The sequence below is a fragment of the Cavia porcellus genome, unplaced genomic scaffold (genome assembly GCF_034190915.1).
Source record: "Cavia porcellus strain 051 isolate PalLab524CR breed Dunkin Hartley unplaced genomic scaffold, mCavPor4.1 scaffold_1, whole genome shotgun sequence".
In the NCBI taxonomy this organism is placed as follows: Eukaryota; Metazoa; Chordata; class Mammalia; order Rodentia; family Caviidae; genus Cavia; species Cavia porcellus.
In genome coordinates this window covers 171,737,923-171,756,042 of record NW_026947484.1, presented here as the reverse complement: position 1 = coordinate 171,756,042, position 18,120 = coordinate 171,737,923, and the positions used below count along the sequence as shown (strand labels likewise).

The 18,120-nt window shown below is 40.0% G+C and overlaps 1 protein-coding gene across 1 annotated transcript in view; it reads left to right on the top strand.

The window, feature by feature from the left end:
- The window catches only part of Pappa (pappalysin 1), a 228,108-nt gene extending 210,252 nt beyond the window's left edge, over positions 1-17,856 (top strand). Inside the window, exon 22 of the mRNA XM_003479141.4 lies at positions 11,977-17,856. Within this exon, the coding sequence (XP_003479189.2) occupies positions 11,977-12,084 (108 nt within the window). The 3' untranslated portion in view covers positions 12,085-17,856. The remainder of the gene's footprint in view (positions 1-11,976) is intronic.
- Positions 17,857-18,120: the final 264 nt, after the last annotated feature.

Below are 18,120 nucleotides of genomic sequence, written 5' to 3'. Positions count from 1 at the left end.
ATTAAGGGATTGGGGGAAGAGGCAATGAAGCAGCCAGGAAAAAAAGTGTTTGGGGCAGAATACTAGCATGTAAAGTCATAGAACATGCATTTAGGGAATATGGCTGAGGTATAGGAGGAGAGAGAAAGTAGGGCATTTCCAGCCAAAACACCACCTATGGCCTTTGGGCATTTTTTCTTCTATTTTATTTTTCCATCTGTAGGATTGGAAGCACAGGGAGAAGGGGTTAGTTGTGATTTTCTTGCTTTGGCCTTAGGATGCACAAAAGAGTGACTTAGCTGTTTGTAGTAAATCCAGAACACTGGAGTGGGGTGCTTGTCAATCATTCATAGGGGAAAAAGGCCACCTCCATTTTCCTCCTCAGTGGGGCTAGGAACTAAATCTGGGGCACACGTCAAGTGCTGAGAAAGTGGTGGAAAATCCAAGTTGAGAAGAGTTTTGTGATAGAGTTAATCAGAAGCTTTTTCTATGTTTATATTTACCTGCTATAACTAAGATGATTTGTTCTAATATCTCATATTCAAGAATGAGGAACTGCATTTGTGAGATAAGAAAAGAAAAGACATAGTCATGGCCAAGGAACTCTCTGTGATGATCTGACCATTCTGCTCATTTTATTCATGGGACGTGGAATCTCCTAGCGGGGAGTCACTTGTGCTAGTGGCACAGTGGCGAATGCAGAGCATGGTTTTTGGTCTAGTTCAAGTCCCTTGATCTTGGATAGCCTAAACAGAGTTGGTTCAAGAAAGATGTTCTGCCCCTGGAGTGCAGGGACAAATAGTGACACACTCAAGCTGGACAACTGTTACTGGTCCACACTCAAGTGCAGACGCCCAGGCTCTCTGCAGTCAGTCAGTCCTCTGTAGATGATACTTTCAAGCACCCCCTCCTCTTTTTCAGTTTTGGTTTTCAAGGATTATTTTTTTGTAAAATGTTTAAGGCATACATTTTCCTGCTGAAGCATAAGATAATAAAATTCATATTGTATTAATAAATTGTTCTTTTTTTCTAATTATGAAACAACGTATATTATATTCTTAGAAAATTCCAAAGAGAGGAGACCAAAATAGTTCACTGTTCTATTAGAGTCCAAAGATAAATTCTGCTTTTTTGCGGGGGGGGGGGATATTTTTTTCTGCATATTTTGCTTAGTGTGAAGACATAGATCTTGTCTGGGATCTTTATCTCTTTGGTTTTGTTTACTTAGCACAAGAAATATTATATGTAAGAACTATATAATATTATGGCAAAATTCTCAGCTGTATTTTTGCTGTATTTCTATTTATTAAATGATTGCAATATGTAATAATGTTGGTATCCATTTGCTTTTTTGTTTTAACTTTTGAGTTATTTCAGTTTCTTAAATTATACCTAATGGTGCTCATGAAATTTTGGCACATAAATCTTTTACAGCCATAATTATTCCTGTATAATTGATTCTTAAAACTGAAATGACCTAAGTGGCATAAACATTTTAGGGTTCTTAATGCCTGTTTCCAATGAATATATCATATAATAATGTCAATTTCACTTCATTGGAGTAGGCTGTTTTGAAAATAAATGGAAAGTAAAGTTTGTGTTTTAAATAGAAGTTTCTGTAGAATTATGAGCTTGTCTTATACCACCAGTTGGACAAAGTACAGCTCTGATTAACATAATTTTCCTGCCTACAGTAACTTATGTAATAAAAGCTGTAAGCACTTGAGGAGGACGGTGTTGTCCTTAAATGTGTCACTCTTTTTACAGAGTGCATGGCAGGGAAATGAAGTCATAAGGCCAAGGCTCAGGTGCAGATCTTAGATTATTATAGAAACTGGTTCCATTGCATATAGAACACCAATCATCATTTTGACCCTGGTCCTGAATGGGGCTCAGTTGTATTACTTACAGACTCCAATGCCAGAGTTAAGTCCTACCCGACCCCCATGACTGCTTCTTTGCTTTCTGATTGTGTTTCTTTTCTCTCTTTTTTTCTTGTCCACTCATATTATCAATGAAGTTTGAGTTTGTTATATAGAAGGTTATTATCTTCCACTTCCTGTCATTGTTCTTCGTGTTAGCTATGGTACCAGAATGCAGATGACTAGATGTCCTTCCTTTGGTGAGATGAATGTCCCCTGGGCATCTCTGTTTTCCCAGTGCTGGGCCAAGCTGTACATGTGTGGTGAGCTCAGACAGCTACAGCTCCTGCTGTGTGAGATTTGTCATCTGTTAGGGATCCTGATGTTCGTGGTGAGCTTTGCAACTATCCATTCAGTCACCTTTGCAGGAAAGGTGGTGAAGAGATCCAGGACTTTGGGGAACAGTGTACTGATCAGAGGAAGTGCCCCTATCCAGAGGGAGTGACATGAACACTGAGACCTGAAGGAGCAGGCAATTCCCTGTTAAAGATACACATGGTTGGGGCAGAAGTAGGCAGCATGTGAAGTCAGGATTGGACAGACTTACAGACTCTCCGTGCCAGGGATGATTTTGGCATAGTTGCTTCTGTTACCCACAGGTGTTTGTATATTTTCAAATTTGAATTCCTGGAAGTCTAACTGTTGGAGAAAAGAGATGTCTCAAATGAAAACCACACTCCATACAATTTAAATTTCCCAGCGCAACTTCTAAGTAAACTGCAAACCGTAAAATCTTTGCTCTAGGTACTCATTGCAGCAGACTGGTTTATAGCAAAAGACAGGCAGGGAAAAGTGAACTAACACCTGTGCAGGCTCTCTTTCAGACACCAGGCCTCTTCTATCTCCTTGAATCCCCATGTCAACTCTGACAGGTTAATATTCTCTCATGTTGCCAATGAACGATTGTGGGCTAAGAGCACTTTCAAGACTTGCTCAAGGTCATGTGGGTACTGAATAGTAAAACCAATTTGAATCTAGATATGTCAGACCTATAAGTCCTGCTAAGTCTTGCCCTATGCAGGGCTGAGTCTCAGAAGAGGAAAAATACCTATGAATAGGGCTTTGTCCTTGGTATAGCCCTCCAGAGTTACCTGGAGAAATTTCATTGTGAGCCCAACCTGGAAAGTTGGATGTGGAATTCTCTGCCTCTTGATTCTCATGGCAAAGAGAAGACCAGCTTTTCGGGTAGCAAAGATTTAGTAATGATAAAGGAGACTCCAACCTTGCCAGTCGCCCCTGATTTCCTAAGAAGCCCACACAAGAGATACCCACATTGGTCACAGTACAAAAGAAAGTTCTAGTTTCAGTGTCCAGTTTCCACAGTAAGAAGCCTGTTAGGAGAATTTTCCCCTGAGAGAAGTTTTCTTTTTCTCAGTCCCCTGACCATAACTGTTGGACCTATTAATTCCCATTTTTTCCTTTGCCTCAGTTCCATCTCATTGGAAATTCTCTACCTCTGAGCCTGGCACTCAGAAACACATCCAAAAGGGAGATAAGCTTCAATCACACTACTGCACTCTAAGAAGTCCATTAATTGACTACTTACCATGAGGCTATGGAATCTCTGTGTGTACTGTCTCATTTAGACTTCAGTAAAATCTAATGAGCTAGAAAATTGAGGTTCAGAGAGGTGAAATCATTTGTATAAAGTGATAGCTGTGGGTATGGGTTAGGATTTCCTAACACCAAGCAATCATAATAGCTGTGTTTATTGAGAACTTACACTTTGCCAAGCATAGTGTTAACTGCTTTTACATATCATTTTATCTCATCAGCACAATAGCTCTGTTGTAGGGAATGGCTTTTTATCTGTATTTTACAGATGATAAAACTCGCTAAGGGTTAAGTCCACTCAGCTAGTACACAGTGGAGCTGAGATGCAAATCTAGAGAATTAAGCCACAAAGCATTAGCCTCCAACCTCTTTGAAAGTCTTGTTGTAATAGGGTTATGTCTTGCCCAAAAATCTTGCCCTTCTAGGAGATGAGCTTCTTGCTTCGTAGACCTCCTGGAATTGAGTTATTGGTATGAACTGCAGGCCAAGGTTAAGCTCTCAGCACCTTTTCCCAGACTTGCTTCTTGCCAGCTCTCCGCCTAAGCCTATTCCTGGTCCCCAGGGCGGGGACCTCCCAGTTCCTTGGCCCAGCACAATGTCTGTCTGCTGCCTCTATTCTTCCTTCACTGTTCATCTTTACAGACACCAGCTGTTCCCCACATCTACTTGCAGAGTGACCTGGACCTAGCTGGCAGACAGGAGGAAGACAGTCAGGAAATTCTGTCTGCCAAGGTTGTCTAACTTTCTACTCAGACACCTGCCTATAGCGTGAAACAGACAGGAAGGGGCACGACTCAAGGTTTGTAGGATGTCAATTTATTATTTCCTTGTTGGAGCCTTAAGCAGTCTCAAATTCAGAGCAGATTTACAGGATGGTTATTCCAGTGATTTTTTTGCATAGCAACAACAACAAAAAAAATCAATGTGTTATAGGACTCATTCTAAGTAATTATGTGTCAGAGTTGTGAGGGAGGAAGAGCAAATGTCTCCATGTTCAACATACCATAGGCTTCTAAGGTGTGGTGATTTGGCACAGTGTTTATGGTCATATTTCAGGTGGCTTCTGTAAGACTGATTCTAGAAGATGCCCAAGGGTTGGGGTATAGTCCTGGGTCTGTGACTGTGGACAGACCAAACTTCTATCTCTTGACATATGGATTAAATTCATGTTTTAAGGACATGGCTTCTTGAGTAAAGTGGTCAATGAGAAGGAACTTGAAAGCCAATTAGGACTGAAATTTTGGAGACAGGAGATAATTCAACAAAGAAGACCAGAACAGAATAGCTGATCCAGTTCATGACACTAAGTGTAGAGCTGTCACATTTACTTGGAAATGTTTCCTACATGAGAACATAACTTATGAAGGAGGGTATCATACCCAGTATGTAGTTCATTGTTCTAAGGAGACTGGTGATTCTATCAGATATGGAAAGATAACCAAAACCATTGGGTGGAGAAAAGCTTTCACAGCCAAGTAGGACACAGGTCACACTGATAAAGGACTAGAGTTGGAGCCCTACATTGCTGAGTATTGTTGAACTAGGAGCCAGAATAATTTTTCTAAATCCTTCTAAACTGAGGTCATGTTAGGTACAGAACCACGTAGTGTTTCTCCACTCTACCCAGAGAGAAAAAACAATGGCCTGCCATTCCTTACTCTACTACCCATGACCTTTCTGTCTTCATCCCCATCACCTGTGGTATCCTTTGCCCAACTCCAACCCTGGACTCCTTCTTCTATTTGATCTGGGAGGCATCCTTCCATGTTACCATCATTGGCTAACCCTTGGGCTGAGAATAGTCTTCCCCATTCATCTTCATGATTCCTCCCTCATCTCTTCCAAGTATTCACCCAAGGGTCATGCTCTTGATGAGCACAGCCCAGTCCATGTGTGTCATATCACTGCTCACTCACACTCAATCATCATGGCTTACACTTTTTGTCTTCCTTCCATAACACATATCACAGTGAATGATATAGTGATAGTGTTGATTTAGAGATAATGTTGATGATCATAACTTTTAAGATAGAAAAGTTTGCTTCTTTCATAGGACAGACATAAAGTCTATTTACTTGTTATTATTAGACAACTTCCACCCTTTCTTTATGTCAGGATGAAAATTTCATGAAGGAAGAAAATATACCTCTTTGTTCATTGATGTCTTCCAAGTTCCAATATACTTCACTATTTTCTCTTCCCATAGCCAGTGTTCAATACCTACTCAAATCTTTGTTGATAAGAAGTGAAGATAGTTCCTGATAAATGATCCATCCTATGAAAGGCTGTGAGCAAGGTGGACTGGCCCCAGCCATGCTGAATTCATGACTTGTGGAAGAGTGGCTAGACATGTTGAGTGCAGAATTAATGGAGATACAGCACATGAGCTTCCTAGTGAGGGCTACATCACAGCAGAGATACAACATGTTATTAAGGTCTTAACCTGGGTTAACAGCAGGGGAGGAGTAAAGAAAGACGTGAGAAGAAGAGCATCTCTGGGAGAAAGGTTTGTTTCTGCCAGGGGCCAACTATCCGGGAGAGTATTAAGGAAATTATAATTTCCTGAGAAAGGCAAGAGTAGAGTACACAGAAATAAGTAAGAGACAAGCCAAGATGGGCAAGCAAAGCAATTATAGGTTATGCCAGGCAGTTTGAACCTTTGCCGAAAGTCAGTGTGTATATTCAGATATGCTTCTCAGCAGTGACCAATGTAGGGAATTCTTGAAGTCTTCCCAGCAGAGGGAGTAAATATGTTTAACTTGGAGATTTAGTAAGAGACAACAGGCAGATGGCTAAGCAGACTGCTCTAACTCTTCCATGACCACTATCATCAGAATTGTTATGACTCTTTTCTATTTAGAGTGTTGCTGTAGCATTTTTCATTTAAATAAAGGTAACATTAATTTTTAGCTTGGTCATATGAAGGAACTCAGCCCATCTGCCCCCCAAAGTTTTCACATTGTCATCATATTGTCAGTATCATTATTTCCATTAAGTGCTCATCACCAACAATTCCATCACCATAACTTCAGGGCCTCTGCAACCACCACCACCATCATCATCATCACTTACTGATCAGCTATTTTATAGCACATATTGTGATAAGTGCTATTCTTAAATTCTATACTTTATCAAAATAATTCTACATGACAGGATTGCTATTATCTCCGCTTTACAGATAAACTGAAGCACACTGGTGTGAGAATATATACTAAGTCAACAACAGGGAAGAAACTCCAACCCAAATCTCTTCATGTAATACAGAGCTTCTCTCCACTTTTCCCACGTGTTCCCATGTGTATCCTCCATTTATCCACACTATTACTTTGCTCACCTTTAAACATGCCACTGTATTTATTAATTGTGCTGTGTTCTATGGAGGCACTATATTCCTAACTCCATAAAGCTTACAAAGGATTCTTAATACTTCACACCAGGCCTTTATCTACCTGACCTCATTGCTCCTCTCCATGTACACTATGGAACTGTTGAGACTCAAGCAGATAAAGAAATTCACCCAAGGTACCATAGCTAGAAGGTGGCAGAACCAAAGCTTTCTGACTATCAGCATAGGATGCTCTATTTTTCCACCATGTACAATCTGTTCTCTGCCTGTTACCTTGCAGGTGAGTTTGAGTCAGAATCCAGGCTCTGCCTGTCTCCTACCCCTGTATGAGACCTACAGCCAGAGCCTTGTTTTGCATTTGGCTAAGCTGCATTCCTGAGCCATTCACATACAGATGTTGGCCTGGGAAATTCATGCAGAGGAAGAAACCCCTGTGCCTTAGGACCATCTCTAGCCCAGAGAACAAAGCAAGACAGAATGCTGGTCTTGAGTCATTGAGTTAGGCTGGTTAATAAAGGATGCATTGGGTGTCCAAGCCATTTATGTGACAACTCTGCCACTTCGTGCTGGAAATTTCCAAATAAAACATGGTAGTTGAGAAGTTCAAGCTGAGGGAGGCAGATTTTCACGGGCAGTCACCTGTAGGAAAAATGGGAAGCTGCTTATAGTGTCAGGGCTCTGATTTTATCAGCATATAATTCTTCTCCCTATACTTCAGTTTCTTCCTCTGTGAAGAGAGGACCCTGACTGTTGCTCTTCCTGATTGCTGGGTAAGGGTACTAAGGCATAGTCACAAACATGGATGTAGATGTCAGGCCACCTGCCAGCCAGCGATTTACCTCTTTGCAACTTAGTTTCCTCTAAGATGTAAGTAGGGATAATAAAAATAGCTGCCTTACTAGGGTTTCTGTGGAAGACTGAATGAGATAAATCAATGAGTTTACCTCAATGCCAGGCACTTCATAAGACTGCTGGCTATTAAGAAGAAAGAAACAGCAGGCAGCCCTTCCAGATTTGAAGAAAATGCCTTCTTTTTTATGCTGTCTTACTTGCTGAAAGTTCTCAGTGTTGGGAATGGAGTTTAGTATTCTGTGCCATCAACTTACTACTGGCACTGATGTTTGTGGCAAATCAGTTTTGTTTTAAACTTCCTGAAGCCTCATTTTTCTTATCTGTAAGGTGGGTAGCAGTTAATAATAGCTTCCCAGAGTTGAACAGACTCAATGAGCTAGCATGTGCAAATCATCGGGCACCTGGCAGGTCTTTGAGAATTGCTAGTGTATATGATAGGATTCACTGCTTGAGGCTACATAAACAGGCTTCCCCCAGGTTCTCCCAGGTCAAAGTTCAGGATGGCTGGGACTCTCCACTGGCTTCTCCTATCTTTAAACACTTGATCCACAAGGAATCTTGTGACACAAGTAGGCAAGCTCCAAAAGCCAGGTCATAAACAGAGAAGGGAACAAAGCCCTGTGCATCTCCTTTACATTGGATACTCTGAGAACTGGTTTGGAGGTTAGATAATTTCATTGACTGCACACCAGAGGACTGTGAGGGTCTTTGAGAGACCTCTGACTTGTAGGTAGAGACACTTAGGTCTGTAGGTTGCCAGGAACTTGCTGATCATATAGTTCTTGAGCCAAGCCTACAGCTGAATTCCAAACTCATAGCAAGCTGCATTTACAAGTTTATAGTAGAGAAAAGGAGAGTCTGGCTAAACCTCTTTAGACCAAACCTTCTAGACTTCATCATGTATACTTTGGTTTTCTTCTTTTAGTTTCCATACTGTCTTTCTGTTAAATTTTAAAACTTCCTGAGTTGACTTTGAAAAGGATGTGAATGGCTACAATAGAATGCTCAAATGAGCCTGACAAACTAATAATGTCTAAGATCCTGCTGGCCAGTGATTTTGGGAGAGGCTAATACAACCAGGAGGACAGAAAGAGAAACACAGAAAACAGAGCTGTGGGGGAATGACTGTATTTCTAGTTGCTTCCTGGCCAGACTTTTGCTTTCTCAGAGTGAGAAAAGATTTTCAGCCAGACAGAAAATTAGGAACTATGAAGATGAATTCTTATTATACTTACAGGGGAATAGAAGCCTAGATAGGGAAATAGCTTGTACCCAGCAAGTTATTGCAACAGAGGCTCTCTGACTTGGACAGCACTCTTTCTGCATGTTTATGCATTGATTTGTCCATCCATTGGTGGATTCACTGACTGCTATTACATAGTAAATATAGGACTTCAATGCCTCAGCCTAGTCTGAGCTGGCCTACAAGTGAAGAAGTAATACAGTACAAGAAGTATAAAAATAGGTGGTGATGTAGCATGAAGTTGATGGTGCCATCTTTAGCCAGGTCAATTAAGGAGGAGGTGATTTTTGAGATAAGATCTGAGGAATGAGATTTTTGAGATATCTGAAGAATTGAGAGAGAGCAGTCAAGGCCAAAGAAACATGCATGGCTAAATATTTAAAGGTAAGAAAACATTTGGAGTACTTTCAAAACCTACAAATAAATAAGCCACTGAAGGAAAAATAGAAACAGGTGAGGTCTGAGGATGGTGCAATGCCTTGAATCTGTAGTAGAGACTTTGACTCTTTTTCTAAGTGAAAGAATTCATTCAGTATCTACCTGTGTGATATGCCAATGTCAAATTGTCCCTAATGAGTCTTGGACTCAATGGGAAAGTATCAGACAGTTATAGAAAAAGCATTGAGAGGTAACTGTACCATTCTAATAAGAGAATGTGAGCAAGGGCAGAAGAAGAATGTGGACAATGGAATGGGTGGCTTGAGGGTAAAGAGGGATCCATGTGTGGGAGGCAGGAGAGAGAGGACAATAGGCAAGGAAGGTGGTGAAATGTGAGTCAGCAAGGAATTTGATTCAGCACATACATATTCAGTATTGGGCATCTCCTATATGTAGGCAAGTTTCTTCTTGTTAGATCTTCACAACCATGAAGCATGATATTTTTTTAAAAAATCTTCCTGTTATGGGTATAAAAAACTAAGGGCCATCATAGTGAAGGAATTTTTCCAAAATTTTTCAAGTGAATCCCAGTGGTTGCTTTTCAGCTGCCAAGATGGTACTATGCACAGGCTAGCACCATTGTTAAATTTGGCTCTGCCCTCAGTTTCCTTACTTGAACCTAGAGGGTTATCTCTGTTTGTCTTTTTCAACTCTAATATTCTACTTCTCTTGAAAATGAAAAGGTTGTGAAAAAGTATTTCTAGCTGTTGTAAAATGAATACTGTAGATCAGTGATGAATCAATGGCATATCTGTCTCAGCTTGCTGTTATCATCATAAGCTCTAAAAGGTTTTCCATCACCACTTTAGATTCCAGATGAAATAGTCTAGATTTATTTCACAAAACTGCAGAGTATGGGAAGTAAGTGTTCTGAGTGGGAAACAAAGAGAAAGGCCAAGGACCTGTAAGCAAAAAGAGGAGTATTTCATGGAAAAAGATGCAGAATTGGATTAGCACAGTATCAAGCACCTCTTAATTTAAACTGCAAAAAGAAACAAAAAGATGTCTTTGTTAGCTAAGTAGCAAGAAATGGGGAGGGGGAGAGCTTCAAATTTACACTCATTCTATAGCTTAGGCTTTCAAAAACAAGACTGAATAACACTGACCTAGCCCTGTCCTCTTAGCCACAGAACTGGTAGAAGGATAGATGAGATTGAGAGGGAAGAGGGTTGTGTGTATAGCACTTAGTTTAAGTCAAGCACAGCACTACGTGTTTTTCATGAGCGTTTTTACTCAGCCCTCATCTTGGCATTAGGGGGTACTGGGATATTCTTTCATTATTCCTGTTTAATAAATGAGTTCCCTGAAGCTCAGAGAATTGGCTCGTGGCACCAGTTATACCTCAAGGAGGTGAGAGAATTAGGGTTTATACATAAATCTCCCTGATGTTTGGTCCCGCATTTTAAAATGTTATAAAATTTTAGGGTGGAGAAAGAGGTTGGAAGCTGGACTGCAGAAAAGTGTAGCAGAGAAGCAGCAGAGGAGAAAGGCAGAGGGACAAAGAAATAGAGGAAAAATAACTAGATACAGCAAAGGAGTCCGCAAGTCCATGAGAGCAAGGGAACCAAGATGCTCTTGGAGCTGTGAGAGCACTTGGAGACCCTGCCCAGGCAGGAGGCAAATGAGGTCATTAGATCCATCTGCGCAGATGGGGACCCTCTGGGGAAAGTTATAAGCAAATGTCATGATGCAATGAGGTGAAATCGACTTGCGTTGGTTCAGGCTGGGACTCCAGCAGGGACTGTTCTGCGCTCTTTGGAAAGATGGATCATGCGCTGAATAGGGAAGACACTCATTCTGCTGGGCTCTTCTATCAGTTTGTAGACCAGCCCAAGGTCACAGAGCACAGGAAGGTATGCACTGGGGACTCAAAACAGTATCAAGACATAAGATCTCTCACTTTTTCTCATGTTAGTCTGCTTCTGAGGTTCTTCAAACAAATTTTGGTTGAAAACTTGCATGTGAGATAGTCTTTACTCAGGATTTCTAATTTCACAGAAGGTGGTCTAAGATTCCTTGAGTCATACTTTTTTTTACCATTTCCTCCTCAAACCCATGCCACCAATAAATGCTGTTATGACTTCTTAAAATACACTTTCACATCTTTTATTTTACTTGATCATCACAGTAGTCCTAAATGTTAAATATTCCATGCACAGTTAGCCAGTTTGAGTTTATAATTTTTGAAGTTATAATTACTCACTATGACTCTACATAGGCTTTATGGTTTATAGTGTAAGGTGGGCCTTACTATACTAGTTCTACACATGGGAACCTGAGGCTCAGGAAGAAGTAGCTTGTCTTACTTTAAGTATCAGATATGATACTTACTACTTTGGACAAATGCCCTCTGTCCCTTTCTCAGCCATCAACAAAAGACATTCCTGTAGAACTCTTCTTACTGAGTTGTAAAAAAAGACTTTTCTTGCCTAAAAGTGTTCAGCATACTGCCTGACATATAGCAATTTCACAATTGCACTGCAGTTCTATTGACAAAAGTTATCACAGTACTAGAAAGAACCATGAGTTGAACTTGGATCTTCTGCACCTCAAAATTGTGTGATTGTTCCTGCATTGCCTCTCTAACAATCATTGCTTTCAACTAAAACAAAGGTTCACTCCTTTTATTTTTCCTTCTTCAGGTCACCCCTTTCCCTATGTCTTGTGACCTACAAGGTGACTGTGCTTGTCGGGACCCTGAGGCCCAAGAACACAGCCAGAAAGACCTCCGGGGATACAGCCATGGATAAGGAAGGACAAGGAGTTGTCAAAGAATTCCCAACACCAGGACCTGCATCCCTTTGGTATTGATTTCACAGTCTGCTGCTCAATGGAATGGCCTCTCCACACCAGGGATCCTTAGCACCCAACCGGTCTGCCTTTAATTTCACCCAGGAAGGACTCACCGTAGGGAGAATGAACCAAATCTCATCATGCTGGATGATGGAATGGAATCCCATCCCAAAGTCTAAGATGGATTGCATAGACAGCATGTAGTCCTGGAGCCTCCTAAAATTCTAAAATTTGTTACACAACCACAGCAAAAACATGTTCTTCAGAGTATGCACATTTGTCGTTAGTACACATGCATGCATACACTTCCATACAGAAACATCTGTGTGAGGGCAGTTCTGGAGAAATAGTAGAGAGCGACTGGAACAAACTCAGTCCTTTCCCAAGTGCATACATAGCTAACACTATTCTAGGGAGGAATAGAGTTATAGAAACTGCTAACGCCAAATATTGAGATACCAAGATTGTTCATACCCTGAGGCTCAGAACATGTAGACCGTGCACAATTGTGTAGTCCTTTGGAGCTGGAAGTGAAATGGTCTGTGGTCACCAACCTTTAAGGGGACCAAGACCCAGGAAGAGGTAAAGATTCCAAGGTATGCAAAGTTTCCCAGTTCTGCTGCCACAGAGAATTTACCCCAACCCCAGGGTTCGAGGTCAAGCTGAAAATGACTTAGGACTGCAAAGTTAAGGTATTATACCAGCCCCCTGCTTGAGGCCTGAGGTCATAATATTCCTCTAGATCCCACCCATTCCCCAGATCTTGCCTTGGGACCACATTTGCTGCTACTTTTCCTGCTGCTCTGTCTTACACATTAAGTACCACAAGATGTCAGAACTAGGTTAGGAGAAACCCCACACAACCAAACAGTCTGCCTTAAAAGTGACCCACATTTTCCCACAGTTCCTCACTTCTGAAACCTTCTGCAAGAAAAAAACCCTCATGAGCCCACATGATGGGAAATAAAGTCTCCCATGAGTGGACTTCTCATCCTGGAAGGGAAGGAAGGGACCTCAAGTGCTGGAACCCTTTCTGAGAGTCTAGAGTGTCTAAGCCAGTGTTATTTCATAATCAGGTGGAACAGTGTTAAACTTCTGGGATGTTGGAGTCATCCAGAGACTGTTGGAACTGTCTGGACTCTTGGGTTATTATCCTTATTTTAGTCTTCTTAGTCCTCCAGGCCAGGGGAGGCTTTGGTTCTAAGAACCTCACTGTTGCTGTGCATAGATACAGTTCTGGAGTCATCTGGAGAATCATGTTGAATGTTATTAATGTGGATTGCATTCTCAAGGGCCATTGGAGGGATGCCTAAGATTTCACAGACCTGGTATCCAACATGAGCATCACATTTTCCAAATCATTTTTCTACCACAAGTACTCCTTGTACACCTGTGGCGGACAGCTCCTCCCTACTGGCCATGTTGAGCTTTCAACAGTTAAGAGGAATTTAATCAATTGCCCATGGAAGCTCTCATCTCTTTTAGGGCCTCATTTGCCTATTTCCAGTCAGAAACCTCCCCACTGCCTTTGGGTTCATATGGAAAGAGATTAATGCAGGGTGTGGTGGAGACAGTGGTTAAATTTGACATAGTTTCTGAAACCTAGATTTAGAAGTTAAGGACATGGGAGACTCTAAACTATGTCATTTAAAGATTACTGTAAGTCAAGTGTTCTCAAGTCCAGTGAAGACAACCAACAAAAGCAAAGTCTAGAATAGAAATGGAAAGTGCCAGGCATGTGTGTAGCTCCTCTTAATTCCTTATCTAAAGCAGGCATTGTTAATCCATCATGGCTTTTTCCTACTGGGACCAAAAATAACTTCAGAAGCTCTCTGATTTCATCACTCCCAACAGTAATTACCTGCTGATCAAGAGCATTTGAAAAGGCATCTACTGGCCATTTGTGGTCTGTTGTATTAAAAATACATCAAGGTGCTTTTTGCACAGGTGCCCACCTATAAGAACACAGTGCTTAGTGCTTAGTTTACATGGCTTTCCCCATCACAGCCTCTGAGAACGGAGATGGAGATTCCAGAATGGAGAGGCTGCCCATTGTGAAGGCTAGGTTCATACCCTGTATGATTCCTCTTATAAAATGAAATCACATTTATATGCAGAGCATTTATTTCTGTAATCACCTGAGTCAATCCTTAGCCAAAAAAAAAAAAAATAGGACTATTATGAGAAGGACTGAACGTATTTTGTGCCCATCTCTAGTGTCTTAGAGCTCTTGTCAACTCTTAAGGTCCAGCTCTTGCCATAGCAGAGCTTTTGGCCTTGTAGTGTCAGTTCAGAAGGTAACAAGCAGAGAAAGGAAACAGGATCAGCCCTCCAAATGACTCAGTTACATCCGTATGAAATATAAAGAGCTCAGGAGGCGGAAAGATGACATTACTGATGTCAGGATTGCAGAAACCACAGAATACCCTCACCAGCTCCCTTTAAACCAATCTTTAGCTAGTTTCTACTCTCACTACCACTGTTAACTATCCCTATGCTTTTCAGATGCACAAAAATTCCCAGAGGCTGACTTCCATTTTTATATGCCCAGTTTGAATTGAGCCCTTCTAAGTAAAGATCCTCCAGTCTTCTCCTTTGTATCATCCAAACTTGTCACTGACAAATTAATATTTGCCAAGAATATTACTTAAGTAAAACAGGCCACTTAATTGGGGGCCAGCCTTCATGGAAAAAGGTCAGCTCTATTCATGCAAAGCACTGATTCCCAGTTTCATATCCCTTGAGTCATCTGTTTAGGACAATGGAGTACTCACAGGGAGGCGGCTGTGAAGTACTCTGTGATGGCAGCTCAGGTGGCCTAAAACATTCGGGAGTTCTATGTCAGAAGAAACGCTACCCCATCAGCTCCATGAAAGAAAAGATGAAATGGACATATCTCTAAGCTCCATCCCAGGAAGCCTTTCCAAGGCTCGACTTTTACTGCCTGCTTAGAGTACTTGCATTGCACCCAGATTCTGTGCCAAAAACTTTTAAGGGAATACTGTACTTTAGAAATCAGTTTGAGTAGGTGAATTGGGGTGTAAAGGAAGGGAGAGAGTAATGGTCATCAACAGCAGGCCTTTGGAGACAGAGGGTATCAGCTGCTACTCTTGGCTTCAGCACATTGGGTCATTGCCTAGACAGTTCTCTTGGTCTTATTCCCACCTTGGCTGATGCTTAAGTGCTATTTGTTGAAAATAATTATTTGAGACAGTTTTCAGCTACCTCCCTTCCAGGTTTGATTTAACTTGGTTGTAACTGTCAATTTGTTATAGGTCTTACCTGTGTTTAAAAAAAAATAAAAGAGAAAAGAAAAAGAAAAAGAAAGAAAGAAAGAAAGAAAGAAAGAAAGAAAGAAAGAAAGAAAGAAAGAGAAAAAAAGAAAAGGAAAGGAAAGAAAAGGAAATCATAAGATCAAGTGAATCATTTAGAAGTTTTGTGTGGCTTTTTTTTTTTCCTCTGTTTTTCTGCAGCTACTTCAAATGAGAAAATAAATAGAAGACATTAATGGTGACAACGCTGTACAGATAGAAAATAATAGGAGACAATAAGATAAAAGGAAATTAAAATGCATGGCAAAAACTAAGACTATAAACCCATTTTTATGTTTCCTAAAGGAAATTGTTTATTCCACAGACTGAGTAGGTAGATACAGCATAAATATTTCCCTAGAAGACATAGAGTGGGATAATAATGCGGTCTGTTATTTTCTGTACATTGTGGTAGGTCCAGGAAATACGACATCTCCCCTCTTCCCATATGTTGTTGCTGCAGGGAGTGCATTTTGTTTATTTGTTTGGTGGCATTAGGGAGTAGGGAGGGCTCAATAATTGGTTTTACCAAGTGTTAAGGGGACATATTGTGTCGTTGTGCTTTTTAAGTTACCAGATGTTTATATTTGCCAGTATAGTACTTGGCTTTATAAAGAATGCACTCAGACCACACTGCACAGTCCAATTTTCCTAAAAAGCTGCTACATCACCAGACAGGTAATTCCGGTGTGTTCTGAGAAACAAAGCTAATCAACAACTATATATATATATATATATATATATATATATATATATATATATATAAAACCTAGACAGCAAATGAGTAAAATGCCTGTTTTCAGGTTTTGCCAAATTCATACCCAATGTTTTTCCTTTTTAAGAGACATGTATACTCAATAAGAGAAGAATTAGTCTTAGCACAAAGAACCTAGAAATTCTTGACTCCGGGCTGCAGTTTAGTCAGTGATTTTGAACAGGTCATCAAATTGCCTCTACATTTGCCTCAGTTTCTCTAGTTGCAAAGTGGGGATCCAACTACTTACCTACCTCACAGTGGGAGGGCAGAGGATTGTGAGGTCTGAGGATTTAAATGGCTATGGCAATCTGTGAGAGTCAAGGCTTACCAGAAGCCCGCAGGCTGCTTTCCAGGGACACACAGGCCTTGGGCGGAACATAGTGCCTGTCTGCTGTTCCAAGGCATCAAGCTGGAACTCCTGGATCACAGCCCACCTTAAGAGTGTGTGTTGGGTGATACTGAACTTTTTGGGTAAATTTTAATTTCTTCTCTTATCCTGACCTTTACCATTTCAATGATTTGATTAAAAGCCAATTACTTCCGACAGTATAAAAATCAGTTTCCTGTTGTTTATTCAAGACTTCCAGGCCATTTCCAATTTTCAGAGGGAAGGGATCTCTAATGTCTCTTCTTCATTGGACCCCTCCCTCTTCAGACTCATGCATCCACACTGAGTGTTCCATTCAAGGAAGATACGGCATTCTGTATAGAAATATCTCGGGGCTTCTTAAACTACACACCAGCAGTCAGTGAGGAGAATTTTGAACAATTACTGAGTTGCTTTCTTGGGTCTCTATAATCAATAACCTGTCTGCAGATATCTATCTATATAAAGATATTATATATAAATATAAATTTACATATATATGCACATGTATATATAGTTGTACATATATGTGTGTATATATATACTTAAATGTAATATTTACAAAATAAAACTGTGATCTCATCTAGAGAAAATGTATTCATATTACAAACTGCTCTTCCATATTTATGTATCATATTATACCTTTTTATTATTGTTATAATTATTATGGGTATTTCTAATTATTATGATATTGAAATCTGTTTGGCACCTTCTGGAACTTACCAAAAAAAAAAAAAAAAAAGCCTCTCTATTGAAGTGCTTAAAATCTATTCTCATGAGAATTCTACTGGCCTACTGTAAAAAAGAAAAAAAAAAAAAGAAAAAAAAAGGAAAATAAAAGACAGAAAGAAAACAATCTAAGCACCAAAAACTAAACACAATTCCAATCTTTTTTCTGTACCTCACGCGCATAAATTTGCTGCTCCTATTTTGGGTTTTATTTTTCCTGTTTATGTGTTTTTATGGATCTAAGTTAAATCTTTCAGCAATATATAAAATGTAAATAGTAAACTTTATTTATTAAGAATGTCATCTTTTTTAATTTATATTTACACAATTGTTCATCTAATTTATTTTTTCTATACGGTTTTAAATACTCAGACATATTTTTCTGTTCATGATATTTTTTATCCTGTTCTTATAGATTTGTTTTTCCATACTGTTTTCTCTGGTCTCAATTACAGGTTGGATCTCACACAAAAAAATAATGTCAAAGACAGAAATATTTTGCCACTGTTGATTACTATACCTTAAAGTTCTATATTATGAAAATATATAATAGCTTGTCTGCTTCCATGTGTTGTCGTGTGGTTTTTGTCTTTGGGGGGATTATAAACATGGATGAAAACCCCAGGGTCTAAAATTGGAAAATCAGTTGTAGTACAACATTAAATCCAATGTGTATTCAGTCTTCCACATGATTCATGAAAATTATCTACATCTTGCATATGAAAAAACATAAACATTCTTACAAGTACACGTGTACTGAAGCAGCACACTGTAGCTTACAAATGTGTATAATGATTGTGTATCTAAATCAAGATTTAAAAAGAAAAGG